This window comes from Pleuronectes platessa, chromosome 8, assembly GCF_947347685.1.
Source record: "Pleuronectes platessa chromosome 8, fPlePla1.1, whole genome shotgun sequence".
NCBI classification, from domain to species: domain Eukaryota; kingdom Metazoa; phylum Chordata; class Actinopteri; order Pleuronectiformes; family Pleuronectidae; genus Pleuronectes; species Pleuronectes platessa.
Window position 1 is genome coordinate 21,866,227 of NC_070633.1, and position 25,621 is coordinate 21,891,847.

Genomic DNA, 25,621 nt, shown 5'->3' on the forward strand with positions numbered 1-25,621 from the left:
ATGAACTCATTCATCCGCCCTCTGTTCACGGAAGATAATGTATCAGCAGCACACAGGATGGAAATTGGTTTCGAGGCACAAATAGCGGTTGGTGTTTCTCTGATCCCCCTGCTTATTTTAACATTTTGGTTGGCTTCCAGTTCTCACCCACAGTATACAGCACCACCTATAAACACACGCAGTTTACAGTGTGCACCGTGCCACTGCATACCCTTCTCCATGTCCTTTAAGGAAGACAGGGAGGAGAGACACGGACAAACAAAGGGGCTCGCGCAGGGGTTGCACGGAGGGCGACCTGTAATCTCAGCGGTTGACATGCATATTTCATGAGGTGTCATCATCTACATAGTATCTCTGAGGTAATGTGCATCAAGGCCGAGGATAAAAACCCCAAAGAGCTGGGGAAACAATAAGAAATGCTCTACCAACCAATTAACACAACACTGCCAGCAGTCATTCTGCTTTTCTTTTTGTTTTTTTTGTGTGTGTTTTGAATTCAAACAAACATTCCATGGGCTTAAAATCAAGGGGATTCATATCGAGGTGCCAAGGCTGAGCTGTTTGTGGAATTTTGAGGCAGAAGGCCTGAAATTAGCCCGAACAAAAAAAAAAAAAAAAACATCCCATCCACCAGACTAAAATAAAGAGAAGGGTGGTGGTTCAGGTAAATAAACCAGCGTTCACTAGACATTTAGTTCACTTTTGCTTCTAGGAATTAAAATCCCCTACATGCAGCTTTAGTGCTCGGGTTCTGATAGAAATTTGCTTTACACATGATTACAGACATGGAGCCTGAACACAGTCTATATGCACTTGTGGCGACTGCTAAACAACTGCCAAGAAAACATTTCCCCAAAGGACTTAGCAAAATACTATCAACGTTAAGGGGCTTTCTACTGTTTGTTTACCACAAACAGGTTTTGTTGATGTGTTTTTGTTTGGGTATGAAAAGGCCTGGAGTGGCGTGAAAAACAACACTGACATTTCTGAGGTAAAAGGTCGTAGTTTAGAGAGAGAGTGTGAAGCAATGGTGTTGAAGGTGTGGTTATCTGCTGGGAAATGTCAGCTTTATAAAACGTAACAGTAGATACTTACAGAGATTCTGAGCCGTCTTAGAGTCCAAGATGCGAAGCTCTTTCACCTTCTTCTTGAATTGAGGCGTCCTGTTGTCGGTTTCATCCTTTGCTTCTTTTTTCACTACAGGGGGAAAAGGAACGTTTTCACAATTAAAACTGTACGTCAGGTTTTTTTAATCACAATCTCACACTGGCTGCTTTCAGCTGTATGAAAAAATAAAGATTTAAATGACATTCAAAATCCGTATTCATCATTTGCTACAGCAAGGTGAAATAAACAATTTGCATGCATTAGAATGCAAATACATTTATACATGTTAAAACCGGAGCTGACGGGCCAAGATGGGTAAGACAGCAACAGATGGCATAAACCAATTAAACACCATAGTTTCCAAACAGGCCAACTTGAATATTTTGGTTCAATATCACTCTTCTCTTAATAAACGACAAAAACAAAACGGCTTCTATCAACAGTCTAACACGGACGCAGGGATGCATCCCAATAATTTGAGTAAGACAGAGAATTGGACATTTCACAGTGTAAAAGGAAAACCCGTGCCATGTCTTTTAAAATATGATATGCTCCTTGTGTCCAGACCCACACTGGTGAGACTGCTACACACGTGGTTTAACATAAAGCCGATGAAAGAGAGATGTGATGGATGACGGCCTCCTTCATCATCACACTGACACTACATGATGTGCAGTATCATCAGATGCAGCTACAGAGCACGCTCCTTTAGATACATTTCCCCTCTTCATTTGTTTGTGTGCGCCAACGTTTCTGTCATGGTGACAGTGGGTAGATGGCTGATAGGCTCCTTCCCTCAGGCCCTGTCTGTCAACTTGCTCGAGCCAAGGAGATAATTGTGTTACCCCCCCCGCCCCAGAATCTCAATCTCCATTAAATGCTCAGTGTGTAGAATTTAGTGACATTTAGTGGTGGAGTTGCATGTTGCAGCTGAACATCCCCCCCACACACACACCTCACCCTCCCCTTGCCAACAAAGACAACCTGTGGTAGCCTTCAGTTGTCCTAAAAACTCAAAATGTGTTTAGTTTGTCCAGTTTGCCTCCGTAGGGTGGACCCACTCCTGATGTAAATATATAACAATAATAAGTATTTAAATGTAAAATGCCCATTCTAGGGTAAATAAAACCACAATGTGTACACTTTCGATGATTAAACACTGGTGAAAACAAAACTAGGATCATTTTACATGCAATTTCTTCAAATAGAACATTTTACACACTGAAGATCTAAGTATCTGTTACGTGACTGAACACAACAGACAAATTGGACTGAATGAAGAGAACTGTGTTTTCATAATGAAGACATTATTAAGTACAACCGCATGTCATTGTGTACTACTCTTTATTTGTACCTATACATGTACATGTACAGGCAAAAGTACTGAGAGTACGTGAACGAGGTAGCAGAATGGGAGAGAGTTGGATTTTTCTACACAAAAGAAACAATAAAAAGCAGCTAAATTAAATTAAACAAAAGAGTTTCTCAGCCCCTTCTGTCTCCTCCCAGTGGCTCTGGGAGAGGCAGCTCGCTTTGTTGCTAATCATCACAACTGCTCTGTTTAAACTCAAGGTGGGAGTCTCCCAGGAAATGTAGAACAAACAAGCTGCTCCCATAGCGCTGGCTTGCATATTTGAAGAAACAATCAAAGAGGCAACATCTCCAGGGCACCCAGAAGAAGCACTGCTGAAGGCACCTGCCTAACTCAAGTGCTCGCTGTCAACACATGTCATCAGGGAGGCAGTTGTTTACTGTATTAAGAAGTGCTAAAATGGGTGTTAAGTATGAACCGATGCTACATAGAGTATTATGTTTTGATTTTCTGTCAAGATCAGAGGATGTTTCTTTAGAAACCAACAGAACTCTGCACTCTAACTTAAAAGTCGACTCGGAGCACAGAACACAAAAGGCAGATTTAACTTTGGACTGTGTGGAGCTCAGAGACGCTCATTGGCCAAACACTTTTCTGTTGAGGGAACATTTGTGAATGGAAATCCACAAGTAAAATGATGTTGCCACTAAATTTAAAATGAGTAACGAAGAAGGAAGAAATGCAGAAGAAGGAAGGAAGGATGGGAAGTAGGAAGGAAGGAAGGAAGGAAGGAAGGAAGGAAGGAAGGAAGGAAGGAAGGAAGTTGTCAGATGCTTCCTCCAAGCAGTGCATGTGGACTGATGGGCCCTTGAGGACCTGCACGCTTTCATCCGGAGAGAATGACTATAGAAGGCTTATTTCAACCAAATGGATTGGCACAACACTAAAGCTTTTTTATTTCTAACATCTCCAAATAGTTGCCGGTTGCTAGAGACTACATGCACCACATGGCAGCAGACTTAGGGCAACTTACATTTTGATCAAAAGATCCAGTCTTGTCTCTTGTACGTGTGCAGACGCATGCCCATCTCTATTTTTTCTGCCAGGAAAGCTTAACCTGTCTAACAATGTGGGTCCATAACAGCTGATCAAAGTGCTCGCCAAAACTTAAACGTGTTTTACTTCTTGTCCGGCGGCTGAAATGTAATACTCTGACAACAATGCCATCCCTCTTGGACAGATTTATATTTGTTAATGGAATCTCCCAAGCCTTCACACTGAGAAGAGCCATTTGTGATGAGTAGAGTGGGGGAGGTTTTTTTTTTTTTTTTGGCAGCTCTGTGGTTGTCTGAAGCCATGGTGAAAGATTATGACTTAAAGTCACATCAGATAGAAAAACATAATGTCCTTTCATGAAACATGTTTTTGTTGACTTTGAAAAGTTACACATGACGTATCCTTTAAGTTAGAAGATTAAAATGAGATACTCTGACAGAGTAATACAAATATCCATTCACTTTCATTTTCAAATCTGACTGATGACAGGTTGTCAGATTAATTGAAAGAATCTGTCTCTGTTCGACACAGTGTATGTAATTTCATAAGACCTTTCCTAAATTGCTTAGCCACATATCAAACATTGGGGGGATTCTCAGATTTGCAGATATGTAGCAGCACTTTTTCTGGATGGCAGCGGGGAAAGATAAATGGTGTAGGCGTCTTTCCAATCCATCAGTCTTCCTGACTGAACCACCCCAAAACAGCACTTATAGAGACAGTGGAAGAAGCCAAAGAAAAAAGCCTCAGCAAAAAAGTCATGTAAATGACCCTGAACTTTGAATTGTATCAAAGCATGACTAGAACTAATAGTAAAATAATACAGTTTTTCCACACAAATTTCAGTATCCATTCTTTATACGAATCTTCCCCAAAAGAATGTGATGATGAATGATTTAAATGTTGTAAAGTTTTGTAAAAAAGAGACACTGCTTTAAGAATATGATACAACAGTCAAGAGAATATCCAAAGCAGTGATGTCTGCTCACACAATGGCACACTAGCCGAGGACAAGTGTTTCAGTGAAGTGAAATGTTAGAAAGCAGAAGAAATTCGAAGGCAGAAGTTAAAATGTCTGCTGCAGCTGCTGAACAGAGAAAAGCTGATTTCTACCAGCAAGACGACTCTGAACTGTGAAGACTGGGCCCACTTGACCTGGTTTAAATCATATCAGGTTCTCCAAGGCCGGAGATCAAACATATAATTACTTAAATTACTCAAGGTCTCCTTTAGCCTTTTTTATAATGGTTGGAGACAAATGCATTTCTTCTGTGTCAGGTTGTCTTACAGGCTATTAATTGTTGCTGAATTAAATAAGGTGCCAGTAATGTAAGTCAGGTTCAGGAGACCTCAGTCCAGGAAAGATCTGAACAATCTGTTGAAATATTAACAATGACTTCTAAGCTTTGGACCCACTGTGAAATGTAGAATTCTAACATCATCATAGTTGATTCTTGGGCCAGGTGGTCCTCTTTAGGTGATAATAATAAGGTCAAATACATTTAACTTGATAAATGGCCATGCAAGGTTGAGCAAGACACAAGCACCTATGATTTGTCAATCGTTAGTATTTCACTCTGATTCATTGTTACATATTAACTTACTGGGGTGAGGAACTTTGAGATGCGTGTCAGGGAGGAAGCGTTTCAAAATCATGTTTTAACAAAACACATGAAAGATTCACCGGAGCCAACACAAACACATGAAGAGAAGTCTCTGGTGAGAACAGACATTCCATTAACTGAGGGGGAGCGGATGCTTGCTTCGTGCCAAAAGGAGTCACCAAACTGATAGAGCTCTCATTGGAAAAACACACAAATGTTTGAGCATACACAGATTTGGCTTATTAACGATGACTTGGCAACTCTGTTGAGCCTTCTCTGTGGGGCTTGGACTGAGGTATACCCTGGGGAGGCGCTGTGATAAAAAGAGTTCTCCAACACTTGGACAACCAGTCTGTTTGCTGGCCCAGAATCACTGTGCTGGTTGCCTTCCATGCGATATCTCCCTCAAGACGTTCATAAAACCCCGGGCATTACAAAGCTAAACACTACCACATGTTCACTTCCGGACACAGACTCTCCGACTGAGCCCCGCTACCAGACACCACAAATGCGGGGGCCTTGAAAAGAAATAAGAGAAACTGCAGCTGACAGGTCTTCAACAAACATATTTAAAGGCAAAGGAACACAGAGTGGAACAGACAATGTGGAGTCTGGTCCTCCGCGAGGCAATTTATTCCCTCAAATGTGCAATCTGCCTGCAAACATGTGCCCTGTCCTCCATCTCAGGGACTCGCAATGAGGATGGAGCTGCTGGAGAGCTGCCAGCCGGTCTAAAGGAGACGGGTCCTGAGGAAGAATCACTGGCCTTGCCTGATCCACAGAAATGCCAGTTCCACAGAGGTGGTTTGTGTTGCATATATAAATATATTATGTTGCATTATTAAATATTTGTTGAATTGGTGTTGATTATATATGAAAGGTAACTGAATGATACGTAGACAAAGGTGTGTGTCTTTTCTTTAGCCCATCTTCATTGCTTTGAAGGGGGTGGTCAAAATAATAGAGACAACTGTCAACAAAACACCATGTAGTTCAGCAGCAGCACAAATAACAGCCTGGGAAACTGTCTAACAGTTTAACATACACCTCTTCAATAGTGTTTCAACAAAAAGTAAACATTCCTGACGAGTGTGAATGTTTGTAGGAGGAAGAGTGACACGAGTTGGACATATGTCTACATCCAGAGAATAAGGTAAGTGTACCAGGAGTCTGCTTCTGGTTTCCGTTGACATATGCTGGCTTATGCGATCGTGAATTCATCTTCCTGGATAAGATTGTCTCATTCTGCTCTCCGTTCAGAGGCACCTGACAGAGGACATTTTTGTGAGACAGACCTGAACCCTGGAACGATTGCAACCAGGTGCTCCATCATCACAATGGGCCCAGTCATTGTCAATTGGAAGTGTGCACATTATTTGGCCGCACCAACTCAATCATAGACCTCCATCCACCCTGCTCTACGTATTTGGCTCCCTGCGACTTCGCCATCTTCTCCAAAATGAAATTCAAGCTGAATGAGATTGCGATCCAATGAGATCCAGCGCGTGTCACAGATGGTGTTCGACGCTCCCGCGGATCAGGACTTCCAGGGAGCATTCCAAGTGGGGCAGAAGTGCTGGGAGGGATGTACTGCCACACAAGGTGGCTACTTTGAAGGGGATAGAATCATAACTTAAATCAGATATGGTTTTACTTGAAGTGAAGTCTGTGAAGTTTGTGATTGCAGTTTGCATGTGTGCGTGCGTGTGTGTGTGTGTGTGAATGTGCGGGCATGTGTGTTCTTCCTTTGGAATTGAGTATCTCTACATATTAACTCATATTGAACCATAGGTATTGCTAAACATCTCATGGCATGATAACAAATCGGGAGAGGGAAAAATAAGTGCCAGGCCCAGTCATTGCTGGAATAATGAGTGAAACCTCCAACAATGCAGAGCACAGTACAGATGTGAACGCACAACTTGCCAAGTGAAATCCAGCTGTGACCAATTTCTCCCGTAGACTAAGGCTAAACAGAGGTTGCTTTCTCAACCCCAAAGAGATTTGCAGGGCAGATACACACAGCTCCATCAATTCCTCCTGCTATCAGAGTTCTCAGAAGCATACTCCCACACACAAGTCCCTCTCACTTCCAGACATTCATATTTGTCTTCACTTTCAGTTTTGAAATTTGCAGTGGTTGTGTGTCCAAAGACAGAACACTAAACATGTTGTCTTCTCTCAAAGCAATGCAACATCCAGTTCAAGTTATTGGGTTTGATAGTATATAACCCTGACAATGCCAAGGTGCCAAAGCAGTCTATTTTTTTTTATTTATTTTGGAAATAATTCTCAGCTCAAGGTGAACCGTTACATTGGAGCTGCAGTTGGGGGAAGAGATGGAGCTCTCAACCATGCAATCATCATCATCCCTAATGATAACAGGGAGTGGGGGAAGTGGCTGATAATGATAATGATGATGGAAACTGTGGATAGTGTGGTAAGTATCAGTGCAGGCACACTTGTGTGTGTCAAAACACAGTCCCAAAAATATGGATGCACCTGTTTAGTTTTTAGGATTGCTAGTTTTCTGAAGCTTTCCGTCCCACCATTGAAAACCATCTGGTTCTGGTTATCTAAGATGTCTAAATAAAAAGGTGTGTATTCCGAGCAGAATGTGTCCTGCAGGGTGACATGTGACCCGTGGGCCAGTAATGTTTTCGGTATGCAGGGAGAGGCTCAGCCCACGGTGGAAAGGACACAGCTGGACCTGGAACAGGGCCCAGTAAGAAAAACGCCTACTCTTCTAATTGAAACAACACAGATCTCCCTTAGTGACCCACTTCCCAGTTTCTATTCCAAGAGGAGAGTGGAAAGATTCCTACAGATGATAAATGCTTTCTATGGAAATGATAATACTCTGTCAAATAAGAATAATCAAAACAGTATTGTGTGGGTTAATGTGATAATATGTGCTTATTACTCAGTTAATGGCTTTAATTAGGATTTTTTTCTTGAAAATATGAACACTGACATATGTAGAGTCTAAATGTCTAAATCAAGTCTCCACAGACAATATTCATTCAATCTTTTTACATTTCACTTTTTGTATTGATTACAGTTGATGGAAGAAGCTGCAGTGTCTCTCCTGGGTCACAAATCTGCCATCACAACCACATAGAACAAATGAGTCCAAAACAGACTGTGAAAATGGAATACATAACCAAAACAAACCAATGTTGGACACGTGGCAAATCCCACAAAGCATCGACTCTGAGCAGTGACACTGATATGGATCTTGGTATAGCGATTGAACGTGTACATTTAATCTGCCCACATGTAAACATGACTGCTGTTCTCTCTCTCAGAGGCAGGGAGTGTGGGAAGGCTCTGACTCTGCCTCTTAAATTGGTCATGGACACAAGCTCCTGGGGGCAGTGAATGGACTGAGCCTGAGAGCCAATCAGTTTGAGGAAACTATTTACTGGTTGTGCCAAGGCAGCTCGTTGTGACCCAATGCGCTTGAGCACTGGTGAGAAGGCATAAGCTGATGGTCCAAATGGCTGCCCCTGGCGTCCGCTAAGACCCAGGCATGCTGTCCACCTTAAGCATTCAGCAGACAACGCAGACGCTGGGCTTGTGTCACTGGGAGGGAATGAAGAACAGAGATTTGAAGCTAAGGCTGTTCCTTGGACAGCTGGCAGGATTACTGATGTCCCCATGGTCTCTATTACCTCTCCAACATCGGGCTACATGGGACCAAGCCCAGGGAGAGCCCCCCCCGACACGTGGTGAAAGAGGCTTTTTAAAAGCTGTGCACCTATACTGATGATCACCTGTTAGATGTTGCATATATGAGTCTGTTGGCTGTCTAGGTAAAAGTTACATGAAAATGACAGCCTCCGTTTCGCCCCTTTGGTTTCGCAGATACACGTCTAGCCTTGGAGCCGGTCTACTCCAAACGCCTCTTGGTTTACAATGAACCGGATTTTTCCTTATTCCAAATCAATATTCTTATGCTACACTGTAGAACAATGCATTTTTTTCCTTCAACACATGGGTAAAATAGGACAAAATATCTCTCCTGGATCCCATGTATACTGTCTGCTACACAAGAAAAAAAAAAAATGCTTGGGTTTTGTCTGTGCAGTGGCTGTCCTACTTTGGAGCGTGTTCGACAAGGTTGCATTTTGTTTATTTGTTAGCTGACATAACATAATCTGCCCCCTTTCTTTCTTTTATAACACAGATATTACTTTACCCTTTCATACTGAGCCCTGCTCCTTGCTTGATATACTTCAGTATGGAAATAGGAATGCTAAACAAGTAAAAATAAATAGAACTTTGATTTTTCTTCTGTCACAAGATGTTTAACTTTAACTGCCTGGGTTTGTATTTAGGCCACATCACTATTGATGCATTTTCTCTCAACCTTGGATCAAGACACAACTAACTGTAAAGTGTAACCTGTGCAACTATAAACCGTTGAAGGCCACGGCCGTGAGTAAAGAGACAGGAAAAAGGTAATAAAACCTATATATTTTGTATTTAGTCTCTCTCTCTCTTTCTCGCTCTCTCTCAATGCAACCCACCTTTTCCTTTTTGTAAAAAAATGAAACATGCAGGTGTATCTAAGCAAAGAGCTAATACGAGTGACTCATGAAAGGTTGTCAAACAAGGGAAAGACAACCTATGCCTATGTTTTATTTTTTAAGAAATTCACTCAAGTATTATCTCTTCTTCTTGTGAAGGTTAACCGATAGGTTGATCCAATTTGTCTGCTGAGGCATGAAAGGACTTAAGAAATACTTCACATTTCTGTGCGGGAGAATGTCAAGGTTTGCTGAGCGATGTGAGCAAGAGGAGGGGAATGACTTTTTCTCTTTCTGGCAGCTTGACTTCACGCTTGTTAGTAGAAATAGGTTTATCCTTGGCAATCAACAGGGAAGGGACAGACATAAACAGTATAGCTGTAAGTCCCCAATCACATAAAAGGCAGCTGGTGCCATGTCTGCCGCTAAAATGCATGCATTGCAACCCCCCCACCACCACCACATACACACCAACACACACACATACACACTCTTACACACACGTACATAGAATAGAAACGCTGGGTCCACAGTGTTGTTGAAGCAGCAACAGCTTCATTCATGTCATCTCTTGATAACTATTCCTTGCACAGCTGCAGAGAAGCGTGTGCTGGTGACATGGAGGTGTCAAAGCAGGCCTGCCCTGATTAAAGATGCACCGTGCGGCACCTGGGCATGGAGTTAAAAGCGAGGCAGGGAGAATATGAGCGTAACGAGAGGCACTCAGTCGTGAACTGCATTTGTATCTAGAAAAAAAAATAATCCAGCAGTAGGTGCTGAGCTCCTCACCTGCTTGATGTTTGCCAGGACTACTTCCCTGTCTATCTTCCTCCTATGGTCTATTTTGATGAATATAGATGCATCGTGGCTGTTTTCAAACGTCTGATGAAACCCGGTAACATCTTCATTGCACACGCTGCATTGTGACCATCACGCCACCAAGCCCTCCAGGCACAGTCAGCCACCATTAGCGTGTTAACATTTTGTGTCACAGTACGCACTGAACTGAACAATGTCAAAACTAGACATTGTGCGACTGCATATACACCTAACAGTGTCCTATTGATAGATATATGCTTAGAATTTAAGCAACAGAGTAATTGCAAGTGAGGAGTACTCGTGTGCCATGTGTGGGTGTTGTGACCATGTGGTCAAGGACAGTTACGAAAAGATACTCCAAAGAAATACAGATGAGTAGGGGGAGAAGGATAATGAAAAAAAGGAGCCTCGTAATATAGGAAAAACAAGACTTAAAGAGAAAGAAAAACCTGAGCAATTTCGAGTACAAGTACTGCTCCTGCTACCAAAAGGCCTGCATCAGAACTGAGGGACTCAAACACTCTGGCCTTCTAGTACATGGAAACCACTTCCTATGAAATAAGTACTTCAGAGAAGTCACTTCTTCCACTGGCTGCGAACAGACATATAATAAGAGACGTGAGAGACATAATTGTCGGGAGAGACATTTGGAAGACGACAGGATCTCTTAAGAAAGCCGACGAGACGTTTATGGGTGCTCAGAGAGAGCGGAACCGTAAATAGACGCACACAAATGGACACCTCGTGTGAAACCCATAATAATTGCATGACATGAAAAGCAGTGAACCTAGTAATTATTTTTAAAATGGGATTACGAGATAGCACCCCCCTGACACTACACAATGTACAGTGCAGGGTTCAAATCTTGATTACAAGTATATTGTGTTTAGTTAGCGAGGATAACAACAGGTGGATCAGGCTTAATGAGTGATAATTACAGAATGGCTTTTGTTCTCAAAGAGACGGCAGGAGGTCAGAACCCTGTATGTAAAGCAGGCTCCTGTGTGTGACACCACACGCCTGTTGACTCCAGTAGTTGGATTCTAAACTTGTACCCGCTGTGTTTTTGGGCACCGAGCGCCCCCAACCATTGAAGTGCGGCCCACCTCTTAGTGAGTCATGTGCTCTCTAGAAAACTTTACCATATGATCCTGTGTTAAAAAAAAAGGATTTCGAGGCACTGAGTCAGTCACTTAGATTAAGTTTCCTTTGTGAAGTGAAGCATGTTATCAGAATAACAACCGATCAATACAAGATTATACTGATGACCGATAATTCTACTTGTTTCCACCCTCAAGCTACAACATACTGTTAAAGAAGATAATGGCATTAAATCAGAACACCTCAATTACACACAATTATTGTTAATTCTAAAGTTTATTCTGCAAAAAAATCTGGACAATTAATCCAATGCATATATAAGCAAAACCGAAAGGGTGGAGATTGAAAGCAAAACTGTTATTGACGGAATTTAAGTCAATGAATTAAAAAGCCATACTTTTGACGTACAACATCTATCAAACCTAGAGTGACTTCCCAGTGAAAAAGGGCAAATGAATGCTACAAACTATTTTACTGAGTACAATATATTTTACTAGCAGGATCTCATAGATGTATGCCATGGTGATGTGTCAGATGAGCAGTGAGCTCAGGGATGTCCAGATCAGATCAGAAAGTCAAAACAGCCTCCATTAGGTCACTGAGCCTGCATCTACATTGCGTAAGGGCACGTGGTGAAACACACACTGTGCTTTAATAAAGTTGCTGTGCGGTGCTGATCAGAAGCAAGTGCACAGACTTCTGCTGCTCTAAGCCTTTTCTGTAGGTGCTGCTGGATGAAGGGGAACTGCGTGAGGGCAAATACATATCCAATGGCCTAGGATGATCTCGGGAGTGTGTGTTCTCTGTGCAGTTGATTTGGCCTGGTCAGCCTACTCCACTGCAATCTCTCTCTCTCACACAAATACACACAAACGCACAAATACTCGCACACTGGCCTTGATCTTGACATGTGCCTTTAGAATTTTGTTGGACTCCCTGGTCCAATCCCCTCTGTGGCTGACTCAAACAACCTCTGTAAACAAAAACTCAGATATATATGAGCACAAATCCACATCAGAATATGCACACGCTTAAAATTGCATATACAGACTATATAAAAACAGAAAAACAGATCAATGTGAATTCTCAAAGTGGTCTACTCCCAACTGTCAATTCACCCATAGAACCCCAAAAAACAACAGATAAACACAGGTTGTGCTCGCACCTGATGTTTATCTCCAGTCAGTTGTCAGGTGGACTTTATCGATGTTCCCATTTGCCTCTGACATATAAAGCCTAAGTGTCCGGGTTAAAGAAACATTGCAAAACTTTGCCAAAACAAATCGTATAAGAGAAAAAAAAAGAAAGAAAAGAAGATCAATCATGATGACATTTCTCCGGCAGCCTCCGACAATAGAATTGGGTTGAAATGCAAGAAAATGTGTGGAAACATACATGAGACGATGCAGTCCAATACACACAATCTGTTTATGTCGTGGCACATCTATTAAATGCTTGATGTAGTGCATGCAGTAAAGCACACACGGCACTTTGCACACTGCAAAACAAAAAATTTCGGTAGCTTCAGAGAGCCCTATATCAAACTTTACCACACAGGGTCGTTGCTGTTTAACGCGGGTAATATGCCAGGCGATTCATCACAGTGCGTTGTACAGTGCTGAGCCGTCCTCTGCAGTCGACCATCTCTAAATAAATTATATTTCCACATTCGATATGCTTTTATGACGCCACTCCGGTGAAAACACACAGTCTGAAACACTGCCATTACAGCTCTAAACGGCAGAGTTTGTGGTGCTTTTGACATGTAAGTACATCACTTAAGCAATTTGTCGCTCTAAACGGTTATTGCTGCCATTCTCTTTAGCACCAGCCCCCTGGACTGATGCGCTCAACCTGGGAAATGTGTCCGAGGGAATCAACATGAACCGTAGAAAAATATCCACTGACAAGTCCTCCACAGTGCCAGAGTGTGTGGTTCACACAGTGCCCGTCTGCCGTGATACACTGATTCATAAACCGATGTGGAGAAACATGACAGAATTTGGAGACATTTCTAAATTCCAGCAAACAAAAGGACAAAGCTTTCAGAACTCGAGAATGACACTGAGCCACGTTCGTGTCTGAAAAGAAAGCAGAGCACGATTGCATTCTTGTTCCTTTTACTCCTTTGTGTCATATCTTCGCTCGATTCCCACTGATCCATCAGGCAGTGCTGGGAATGGAGGGGGGGGGGGGGGAATAATTCACAGATCCCACAGCACAGGATAAGCTTCCGTATCAGAGAAGGTGGAGGAAGAGGGGAAGGATATACAGCAGACTCCTGCCAGAAATCCCTAACTACTGTAATGCAGTATTGTCTGTGTGTGTCCATGTATGTATGTATGGGCAGGATTCCGTTACTTGTGCACACTTCTGCATGAGGACCTGTTTGAATGCAAAGCTACTGATAGAGGAGGCGTCTTCCTCATTCTGATACAGTTCCCCTGATGCCTCGTCTTTTTCAACCCAGGAGCAGTTACCTGTGACTGTGTTTGTCAAAGAAATAAGCAAATGGGACCAAAATAATATTAACACTTATGAGAGACTAGATTAAATAAAGATACATTAATTAACAAAATGCCTAAATCTTCAGTTATCAACGTTTTCGATTATTTTAAATGTTTGAGGACAGATACTAAATATGTCCCACCATCTTCCTCTCTGACTCCTCACAAAACTTTAATTTATTGAAATTAAAATGAAATATGACTTTTATTAATGTTGTTTATTTGTCATTTCTTATATAATCTAATGTTACAATTAATGGATTTAAATAGTGAGACATTACTGGCTGTTTATCTGAATGATTCCCTCTACTCACGCATCCAGGATTGAGCACTGACTCAATTTAAAACACTTTCAATAAGAAAAGTTGTGACTATCAATTCCTCCAGGCAATGCAAGAGTCCATCTTCTTCCACAAGATCTTCAAACAAGAACAGTTGACAAGAAATATTCCCTCAGTGAAAAAATAAATTCTCCAAGTTGCAAACGCATTTCCGGACCCAGATAATTGCACGGCAGCCTATTTCAGAGAAACAGGTGGCAGCGAGTGTTGTTGAGGCTTGTGACCCACCATACCACCCACAAACAGCAGCGTCCTACAGGACTTCAAACACTCCCTCTGTTCTCCAAACCCTCCAGTCCCCACTCTCTCGGGGAACCAAGCACCTGGCCCAGAGTTTCATATTCCTCTCAGGTGTGCCGCCGCAGCATTGCTCGAGCCTGATATGCACGCATATTAAACAGTGTATTGGCATTCTGTTTTTTCCAATAGTTGCTATTTTACTTTCAAAGTAGGCCACCGCTGAAGGACACGGCACCTTTTCTGCCTTCCAATTTCATCAGATGGAGGATGAGTGGTCTCCATATCCCCTCAGCTCCGTAGTGTTTGTGCACAGGAAGCTCTCACAGAAATCCTGGTTTATCCTCATGTTTATGCCACTTATCATGATACCTACAAGCCACACATCCATCCTATTAATCAAGCTTTAAAAACAAAACGCAGAGCACTTATTCTTATACTTTCCTCATCCTCAAATAATCTCTTAATTAGAGGTTCTTTACGCTTCCTCTCCTCCATAGTCTCCCAACGTCATCTTCTCTTTCCACCCTCTACCTCTGTTGTAAGGTAGCTGTCTTCTTATCAGAGGTGGGAGCTCACAGAGAATTCCCAGTGGCCATCCATGGGCTTCAGCTTTAAGGGATTCCACACATTTAAAGGCAGCAGAGGAAACCCATGCTGACTCCGTTTCCCAGGAGGAACACGGTGGTGGAAGGCAGCGGATACCCTACATCTACCGCTACTCACAAATTCAGAGTCGTGAGACCCTGTTGCATGTTGTATGGCCCCAGCTCATTGTGGAAACCAGCCATGGCATGCAACAATGGTTTTCAATGATGATAACTGTATAATAAAAAATTTTGAGCAAAAACTTCTGGTTCTCCAAGGGAAGGCCGGAGTAAAAGGAATTCAGAAATGCGTCATTTAGCAAAATACACTACATCACATTCAAATCATCTGTATTTATTGAGTTCATTCAGAAGTCAGACAAGAATACTGTTCTGCACATCTTGCTGGCCCATCACCAAGTCAACCCTGAGACACTACTGAAATCTAGAAAACCCCTGAAAATGGAATTTCATCCTCATTCCACCACCTGCAGGGGGGAAGAGACCTAATATAGCTCATAGACACTCGGCTCGTTGTGTTAAATGTTGATTAATCTATCTCTTGAGAATCTTCTTTGAAAACAAACATTGCGATCCCGCTGTGTGCCGATGGTTGCTCAAAGGGCGGGACAATCATAACATGACAATCACTCCTCACTCAGAAGCCCGGGCAGAGATATGCACTGGCTGTGCTTTCTAAGGTTCCGGATAAAATTATTATCGGCAGTGAACGCGAGGCTTTACCATCTGTCGACTGAAACAGATATAAAGAGAGAATGTGGGTAGTTAAGGTTAAAGCAGGGCGCTCTGGTTTATATCAGGATAAAGATGAAAAACCATGGGATCCTGTGCGGTTGTAAGTAGTTCATTCGCTGGGTTGAATTTTTCCCCGTGCTTTATTTTATAAAAGGGATTACATACGCAGCTCACAATAAAAAAAACTAAACAGCTTTTTAATACGAGTTGTAATTCCTGTTTGAAGACAAAGGCGCGAGCCACAGAAGAACTTGCAACATCCATTAAGAGCAGTTTTGTGGCAGAGGAACTCGGCGGGGGGGAGAGGTTAAGTGAGCTCACAGGCAAGAGCAATCACTCGCATGGCTCCTGGCGCACCGAGAGAAGCACGGCGTGATGGCTCATGCCTCTGCTGTAAACAATGGGGGGTCCTTACCTGAGACAATGTTTGGAAATTACTTAACATCTTCCACTCGGGTGTGAAAACTGCTTTGCCACATTTAAACCTCAAATGGTCCGTATTGCTCAGATGATTGTTTGGCCCCCGACATGAAGAGCACATTTAACTCATGTATGTGTCGCAGAGGCCGGCCGAACACACACTCTCTCTCCTCCGCAGCAGTGCGGATCCTGCAGGGGGGGGGGAAGTGGTTGTACTTTTCCATCTAATGTAATACTATCGGCCTGTCTCCAGAACCCCGGCTGCTCCCCTCCGTCTTCACCTCTTCTGTCCATCACTCGAAACATCTGGATTCGTTTTGGAAGGTCAGGGCCAGTGAAGCAGAAACTGTCAGTGGAAGTTGTCTTGATGTGTGTCATGGAATGGAGCGGAGAAATGCCATCCTCAGATGGACCTGGAAATAACATTTGGGTTGATAACATAGAGCCGGAGACGCCTTCTGCGACGGGAAAGGTGGGAGATGAGAGCAGAAGACACTTGGCTGTGTTGATATGGGAGGTAAGAGCTTCACAGTGGCCCATAAAGCAGATTTTTTTTTTTTTTTTTTTATCTTTATAGAACAGAATTGACAATCCATAGAGGTTTATGAAAAGTAACATTTCTGGTCCTGAAATCCAGGCTGTATAGACTGTATAGCTGACGATATCAAATCATTCCTATCCACATACAATTACCTAATGGAAGTGCGTCTCCTTCTGCTCGTATAAAGTCTCTCACACAAAATGTGACAAGACCCGTTTTATTTTGTCTGAGCAAAAGAAAGCCTGCAGGTGAAGGAGGCTGTGCTTCCAAAGCCCCTCACTAAAATTACTACATTTTTTTTTATTATGAGCTTCTTTATTAGGTGTGTGCTTTTGGGTCCTCGCTCATTTCTTCAGGGGCAAACAAATGTAAGCTAAGCACTAGTAACACAACTCCCTCCCACCCATCTCACCATGCCAACACTTGCCTCTTAATTCCCTCCCCCTCCCGACCTCCCTCTCCTTCCACCCCTCCTCCTGGATTAAAAGCTCTTAATTTTCACTAATTACACAAACTAATTTCTTTTTCTTCATGTCTCGGCATTTCTCCTTGTTTTTCTCCATGGGCGCATAAACACGTTCTGAAACTGGGTTTAATATGCCTGCCTTGTGAGGGTTTAGGGCCTTTAATGGACACAGGGCTTGTTTGATAAGTCTCCACTTCATCACACACTTTATTAATTAAAGTTTATATTACATTAGAAACAAAGTTAAAGCTGTTTGCTCCCCATTGATGGTTTCATGTAGCTGCATATCTATGGCCAATTAATTGAGAGTCTTGCCTCCCCCGTTTGGATTTTTTGCCTTGTTTGACAAAAGCGTGTTGGGGGTTAGCTTCAGGCGATATCTTGCAAGCAGCAGCAATTCACTACACATGTAATCCACCATTATCAAAAGCTAGACTGAACAAGCGATTTAAAAAAGGTGCCCATTTAGTCCAATTTCCTCAAATTGAATTTGTCCAATGCACAGAAGGTAACACGTGCAACATGTCAAAATTCATCCTACTTCTAGACAACAACGCAAAAAACATCAAATAAATCAGAATGAAACAGAAAGAAGGTGCATATTTTCAACCTCTGAGAAGTCACAGCTACAGATTCTAACATCTGATCCCACTCCATAACAATCCTCCCCCATTGGAAGTGTACCCTGTGGACATTCACTGGACAGTTCAAGTCCAAATTATGGACTACGCTGTTTCCTAATGAAGGTAAAGCTGATTTCTCTTGCTTGTGCAGCAGCATGAGACACAGATGTTCAGTAAAAGAATCTGTACCAACCGCAGCTGGGAGAAGGAGTGCTCTGTGGGCACACCAGTGATAGATACGGTGTGGTAAAACGTCAACGCTCTGCAGACATAACTAGGGGCGGCTGGGAGTAAGCAGCGGGACCACAATGAGCATCTTGGACAGATCTTTAACAGTTGGCTCTTTTGCCGTTTCAGATTTAAGCAAGCTCTGAATGCAAGTAGTTCTTCGGGCAAACTGGAGGATAGATCACTGCTGTAAAGTGCATTGTCCTGCGCACAGCTCGGTGTGCCAGGGTGGACCGCCCGGAACAGTGGGTTAGTTTCAGGAAGAGAAGTGAACCTCTGGGAAGGTTGGTTGATAATGGTTCTAGTTAAACGGCTACTTTGAGGACTGTGTAAAAAATAGTCTATGAGCCAGAGGGTCGGCCTTGAATAATAAAGCAGCAAAAAAGAAAAAAAAAATTGCTTTGCTACATGGGCCCCTGTCGGCTCCTGGGCCCCAGTGCACTGCACCGGTTGCACCATTCATATTTACACCAGTGCACGGGAGACAGCAGAAAGAGCAGATGTGGTGACCTGTCAGACATAATGAGTAAGGAACAATACACAGAGTAATCATGGTCAACTCCAGAGAACACAGTCTGTGTGTGGCTGTGAGGATATGGGTGTATGTGTGCACACACCAACATGCATGCACATGCAAAGACACGTGCACACACTAAAAATACTGAGAGGTCATCCACGTGCCTGTAAGAACACCTGTTTTGACTGTGATTTCACACTTATTTTTACAAATCAATCCGTGTAATATTTTTGTTTAAGATAAAGTAGACTTAATTAAACTTTATTCACATCAAGAATGCTCCCACCTCCTTTCATAACAAATTATCTAACCTAAACGGTGATCATAACATCTGTGTGTATTTTCAAAATCCCTGAAAAATGGCATTTCCATTTAAGATAAATTGAATATGTTCAACTTGTAACTTCACATGCTCTCTCATCTCCCTTTTAATTTTAGAACATGACTTGTTTAAGTGGTTTGTAATGTGTTTGTGATGCTTTAAAACTATTGAGTCCTAGACTAAAAAATGTAAGGCCATTTGGAAAGTTAAACAACATAAATCAAATTCCATTTCAAAATAAAAAATTAAAACACAAATGTATGTTTTGTATGTTTTCCAAGGTGGCCAAGTAAAATGTAAAACTAATTACTCAAATGAATGGTATTTCTGTTTTATATGCCGGACTACGGAAAGACCTTCACCTTCATCTTATTTGTAATTAATGACTTGAATTCACAAAGGAAAGAAAATGAGCCGATATACACAATAAATACACTGCAGACAAAATTAAAGACTGAACAAAAGGTGTATGTCTTAATTTATGCACTTGGCTGAAGCATTTTTAATACTAATAATAATTTATCGTCTCATTAATTTGCTTGAAGATAATTTAGTTGGTATCAAACCTAAATTTGGTTATCATGGGGAGGAGGGGTGCTTGGAAAGTAGGCCGGGTGGTCCAGCAGCAGAGAGCACATGGTCAGCATATCGTTAATGCAACACGGAGAAATAAATATTGATGAGAAAAAGGGAATTAAAAGGATTTAAAGTTGTCTGAGGGTAAAACTCTTTGGAAGACGGGGACAAGGAGATTAGTCCTCACATCAACATAAATACATACCGCCATCTACTGCCCCCAGAGCCCGACAACGCTGTGTCTTTTAGAAGCTATAAATACATATGCAGATGAGGTTAGCGGCTTGGCCAGCAGTGGTCAGCTCCGTGTGAACACTGTGGTCAGTGACTGACCAGTGCTGAGGTAGGACGCCTGCTACCCTCAGATTAAAGGAGAGCAGCACCAGCCCTGGGGGATGGGAGGTCGTATCCCTGTTTACCTAATGTCAGGACACCAATGTGCGGCCGAGGCAAGGCTAAAATGCGACTCTATTGTATGTCTGTCTTCCTTTGTGTGTTTGACAAATGAATTGTATAGCAATGCAGGGTGGGAAACCAGGAGGGAGATGGGGGGGGGTCCCACAATGGCAGCAGGTGCACCGGGACAGCTAATATTTGCACAGCAGCTTCCATGGCAAACGAGCGACTCCCCCTGAAGAAAAGGGGCAACTGTCTCCTCATAAATGGCTCGGTTTCAGACACATCAATCCAGGGCTGACTCCACCAACCTATCTGTGCCCCCCATTCCCATCCCTCTTCTTCTCCCCGCAAATCCCTCCAGTGCAGGACAATTGCCAAGATGCATCTTGGCAACATGTGACATTGTAGAGGTCAAGCTAAATCCTCTTGCGCGGCTGCAGTGCGTGTGTATGGGTGTGTTGCTGTGTGTGTTCTACCCCCTCACTGCGGTGTGCCAGACACATGGCCAGCCACACTTCAGTCTGTCACACTTTTATTGTGATGTATGTATCAGCAGATAAGCACTTTAGTAGGTTCTGTGGACCAAATGATTGTCTCTATACAACAGACAACAACACAGGTTACGGCCCCTCCTCAAACATCTGAGGAACAAAACCTTACAAACGACTATTATCTTGGAGTTTTAAGAAAAAAATACATGTAGGGCCTCTGATAAATCAACACAATAACCACATTTTAAATTAAATTCAGCTTAGGTGCCTCCATTTTCTTATTGCAAAGGGTCAGAAAAGACTCTAAATTGATGGTGTTTAGAGTGTATATATGTCCAGCATAAGAATACAACATAATTCACAGTCTAAATACTCTTCTGTACATGGGCCTAGCTCAAAACAAGCCCATTCATTCATGGTAGCACAGGTGGGGGTCAATGTGGGGGGGCTGAGCAGTAGCTGAAGTGAGTGTGTGAAGGCGACGCCCTTTATCTCCAGCATTCTTCATTCCTAACCTCTCTTTTTGGTTGTTATGCATAAGAAATGAGAGCTTAATCCATTTAGATGGAAAATCCATGGCAGCCGCCCTGACCGTATGGGGGTATTAATAAGATGACAATGCAGATTTATCAACAAGACCCGACTCTTGTTCCATCATTGGCACCCAAACACACCCACACACACCCACCCACACACACACACACACACACAAACACTCACACACACCCACACACACACAAACACACACACACACACACACACACATACAGAGAAATGAAGGAATCACTCTGAATGTTCATGAAAATCGACTTGGAAAATGAATAAAATATCATGGGCCCAAACAATAACTGGTCACATTCTGATTTTTGTACTTTCTCTGTGCCATGGATGTGAGTATATATAGATGAGAAGATGGCTAGCTAGAATGATGCGTACATGGTGAATGGATGGGCTTTTAAGGGCCCTCGACATGCCATATTTCCTCTTGTGATTACAGTAATAACACGTATTGACAACCGGAAGCCCTCAGAAACGCTGTGAGCCACTATGTGCTAGTTCAAGCTGTGGGTTAATGGACCTTTGGTGGGTGCCCAGGGTGGGAGGTAAATCCAGCCATTAGTGGAGATCCACACATCAGCAGTGACTTTGCTGGAGACTAAAGAAGATGACGACAGCCGCCTGTTGGAACATCTCTCAAAGTGGACTGGGAGAATTGATGACTTAACTGCAGTCAGGACCTCAACAGGGGCTGAACTCTCCCCCTGGCTGGACATAGGATGGATGTGGATCCTGGTTGGACTATTAACTGAATGATCAACAGGACTGGTGGTCTCTAGCTTGTTTAAAAAAGACAGGAGAAATTGGCAACTTCAGCTTTGAGACTGCATGCCATGGTACTTTCAATAAACAAAATTATAAAATGTGAACAATTAAATCAATAACACATGAATATCTCTTGGTTGGGCACAAGGGAAATGCACGTGAAGCGAACAGGGACTGGGCAGAAGAGGGGGTACCAGTTTGGTCAATAAACTGGGCCCCTGCCCCAACCCCAACAAGCTGGTTCCAGCTGTGATACAAGACCATAGGTCAGTGTTTAACTTTCATCCTGTCAGCCATTGGCTCTCCCACTGTTTCCCACATCACTTGCCACTCAGCGTGACATTCAGCTCTTCCTCAGCGCACACCCCCGTCTCCTTGATGAAAAGGCAATCAATGAGCCGGAGTGGCTTGCATGTGAGCCTGTGGCAAGATTTGAAATTCTGCATTCAAGGGCTGTCTATGTGAGATGACACTGTGGGTAACAAATTGCAGACCTGCTTACATAACTTCTACAACTACTGGTGCTTCTACTACAACACCTGAGAACTCGGCTGGATGCAGTCAACACTTCACACTCACACACATCACAGGAAAATGACATTTTTTATACAAGTGCTTTAAAAACTCATGCAATCGCTGTAGGATAATAAAATAAAATTATAAACTTGACATTTGGCAAACCGGGACACATACTAACCCTATTATTTATTCCTGTGCTGTTAAATCACTGTAATGTGTGAAAAAGATGTAGAACCAGAAGCGGCTACCGAGACCAAACAAGCTGCGGGTAAGGTGAAGAGAGAGTGCTCACCAACGTCAAAAGAACTTGATAATAACACAATTAAAGTCCTCCGCTCTTGACGGCAAGAAGATGAGGAGGGAGAGTAATTTCTTAACCATCCTTTCTTAGCCTCAAAGTGACAAAAGACAAATCTACAGTTGCAAATTAACCCCAGAATAATGAATGAGGAATGGAGCCCTGAGGTCTTAATTGAATATTTGCTGGACTCATTTTGTTGACAATGATGGATGTCTGTTAAAAAAAAAAAGAAGGCCTCAGCAGACCCATATTTCATCATCTCCACATCTGACTTCAGCCGTGCAGATTTATTGATTGGTAAATGATGAGTTTTCATTGTGCGGCAAAACTGAATGAAGTTTGACACGTTCCAATGAGGTTTGATGAATTAGTGCGATCTGGACTTTGAAGGGATGAACATAAGTGCTTCGTAGGAACAACTGAAGTGCAACACGGGGAGGTCGAGAGCAAAGACCCTGGAAACCAATAGCATGGCGACCCCTGTCACTGCAGGTTTGCTCTCTGCGGTTACTAGTGTGACCCTGCCGTCTCCAAAAACAACATGGTGGTGGTTGTTGGTTAGGCTTTGTGTCCCAGTGCTTATCAGAATGTTATATATAGTATACATAATGTTATGCAGTTATACTGTGCTTACTTGACTACCCTACCACACATACATAAATAGCTTGAGTTATAAAATATGTAAGGCCTCTGTAAGATGAACATCAAAACTGTTTACCAACCAGAGCTTAGCCAAAGTTTATTTAAACCTATAAATTGTGTTTATTGCACTGGCATTCTGCATTCTGCATTTTCTTTTGGTGACAAATCTGCTCAGTGACAGAGGATTGACTTTGAAAAATGAGAATGTCATTTTCCAGCCACTAAAAAGACTTAAGCGTTTGGCAGCGACCTTGTTTCGGATGCTATTTCTGCATGCAAGCAACACTAAGCACGTTACTAGAGTAAGACGATTTTGATGGGGGGGGGAAGTCACTCAAGGAAATAAGTCAGATCGCGAAGCTTGAAGCACTTTAAGGACATGTCGGACGTGCACAATGCAGCGCTGATCACAGAGCACACTGGGGCAGATCTCGTTAAACTGCTGCTCTGTGGATGTGACAGTGCTGCTTCCTCCATGCTTATTCCTGGGATTAAAAAATAAATAAAAAAAACACTGTGCAAGGTGGTGCTTGAATTTTTTCCGAGAAATGTGGTTCTTCAGGGGGCGAAAAAAACAACACATTCAGAACCACATTGGTGATTCAGAGAAAAGCAGGAAGGGAAAATTAATTCCGTGTCAACCCGGGGACTGGTGTACAACTGGGCTGTGAGGCTGGATAAAAACACCAGCACCAGTATAACAAACCACACAGCCAGAAGATGAATTCTAAAATACATGACAGGCTCGACAACCCAGTGTGATGAAGGTAGCACTACTTGATGAACACAGCGCCCCACGTTGAATACCAATACAAAGAGTACAGACCAAAAAAACTGTGATTTAATATAGCAAGGAGTGAATTAAATTTATAATTAGATTTATGAAAGGGGGAAAAAAAGAAAGAAAGAAATGTCTCATTAAAACTCCATTGAAGGGAGCTGTAGTGTGGGGACCTCCACCTCTTTTCCCACTTTCTTTCAGTTTGTGATTCATGGGATGTATGCTGCTGCTCAGTGACCGGCTGTTCCTACAGGGAAAGTCATCGTTACTGATTTTGATGAGATTTAATCACCTGCCCAGCAACACCACTACTCAAACCAGTCTTTGATTGGTTTGACTCCTGCTTACATTTACAATCTGCCAATTCTTTACGTGCCAGGTCGCTGTTTGACGTCCTGTAGCAGGGCCGTCCTTAGTTAGTTCCTAATGACCAACTTCTTAACAGAGACGATTGGGCCTTTCAGTTCAAACCTGTCAGCTGTGGAACATTAACCAGGAGATGTCAGTGGAAACTCAGAGTGATCTTCTCTCCAAACTTGCTTTGAATGTATCTCTGCACTGATGTTGTTTGTTTTCATATTTCAATGATATCTCTTGAGTTCCTGGAACTTTTATTTGAAACCTATTTTTTCAAATCCATTCAGCACCTCCAATAGGAGTAACTACCACACACACCATGAATACATATTTTCCCAGATGATTAATCTGCCAGGACTTGGTAAACAGGTGGGAAAGGTTGGCTCACCCCAAGCAGTGTGGGTGAGTGAGTGCAAGCAGGAGGTAAGATAGAAGGTGGGGATAAGAAGGCAGCTATCTGGGGCATATAATGTGCTGGGAGGCACTGGAGTGGCCCAGCTCCACCCTCCCAACCCCAGCCAGCAGATAAAAGCAAGGAATGTCTCCCTTTGGACCCCAGAGACGGCCAGAACCTCCCTCTATGACACAGGGCTCCGTTCAACATTCCCCACCAAATAAACAGTTCTACACAACAGAGATCACAAAACTGAACATTTCAAAGAGGGAGAGTAACTCAGAACCAGGAACACTGCATACCCATCACACCATGCTGAATATATGCAAACATGTATTTCAAATATATAGTTGAATTAACAACCTCATTTTGATGTCAAATTAAAATTGTGGGGAGGGGTTGTGGTGGTCTATTTATATTTGCCTTTCTTCGTGTTTGTACTGCATTTACATAAATGCCAATGTGTTGGCAGGCTTGCAAGGCCTACGCCAACCACAGGACATCTGGGTAGGCTGCCTTCCATTGACCAAGGAACCATAAAATGGGTGTGCAGTAATTGAGTTTCACATCAGCTCTGGCAATCTTGCAAATTGGGCATTTTCTTTCATGTGTGAATTGCAATCTAGCAGAGAAAGATGAAAAACACAGCACACCTGTGCTTAAAGAGCAAGTATAGCACTTTTTTAGATTTGTGATATGTTTGACGTGACAGAAAGTCTACATCTGTGATAATGTATATTATAAAATGTTTACGTTTTATAC

The 25,621-nt window shown here is 42.6% G+C and overlaps 1 protein-coding gene across 6 annotated transcripts in view; it reads right to left on the reverse strand.

Moving 5' to 3' along the window:
* The window catches only part of diaph2 (diaphanous-related formin 2), a 341,319-nt gene that overhangs the window by 152,170 nt on the left and 163,528 nt on the right, over window positions 1-25,621 (reverse strand). For all 6 annotated transcript variants that reach the window (XM_053428116.1, XM_053428115.1, XM_053428117.1 and 3 more), the window contains one exon: window positions 1,096-1,197. In XM_053428116.1, coding sequence (XP_053284091.1) covers window positions 1,096-1,197 — 102 coding nt within the window. The remainder of the gene's footprint in view (window positions 1-1,095; window positions 1,198-25,621) is intronic.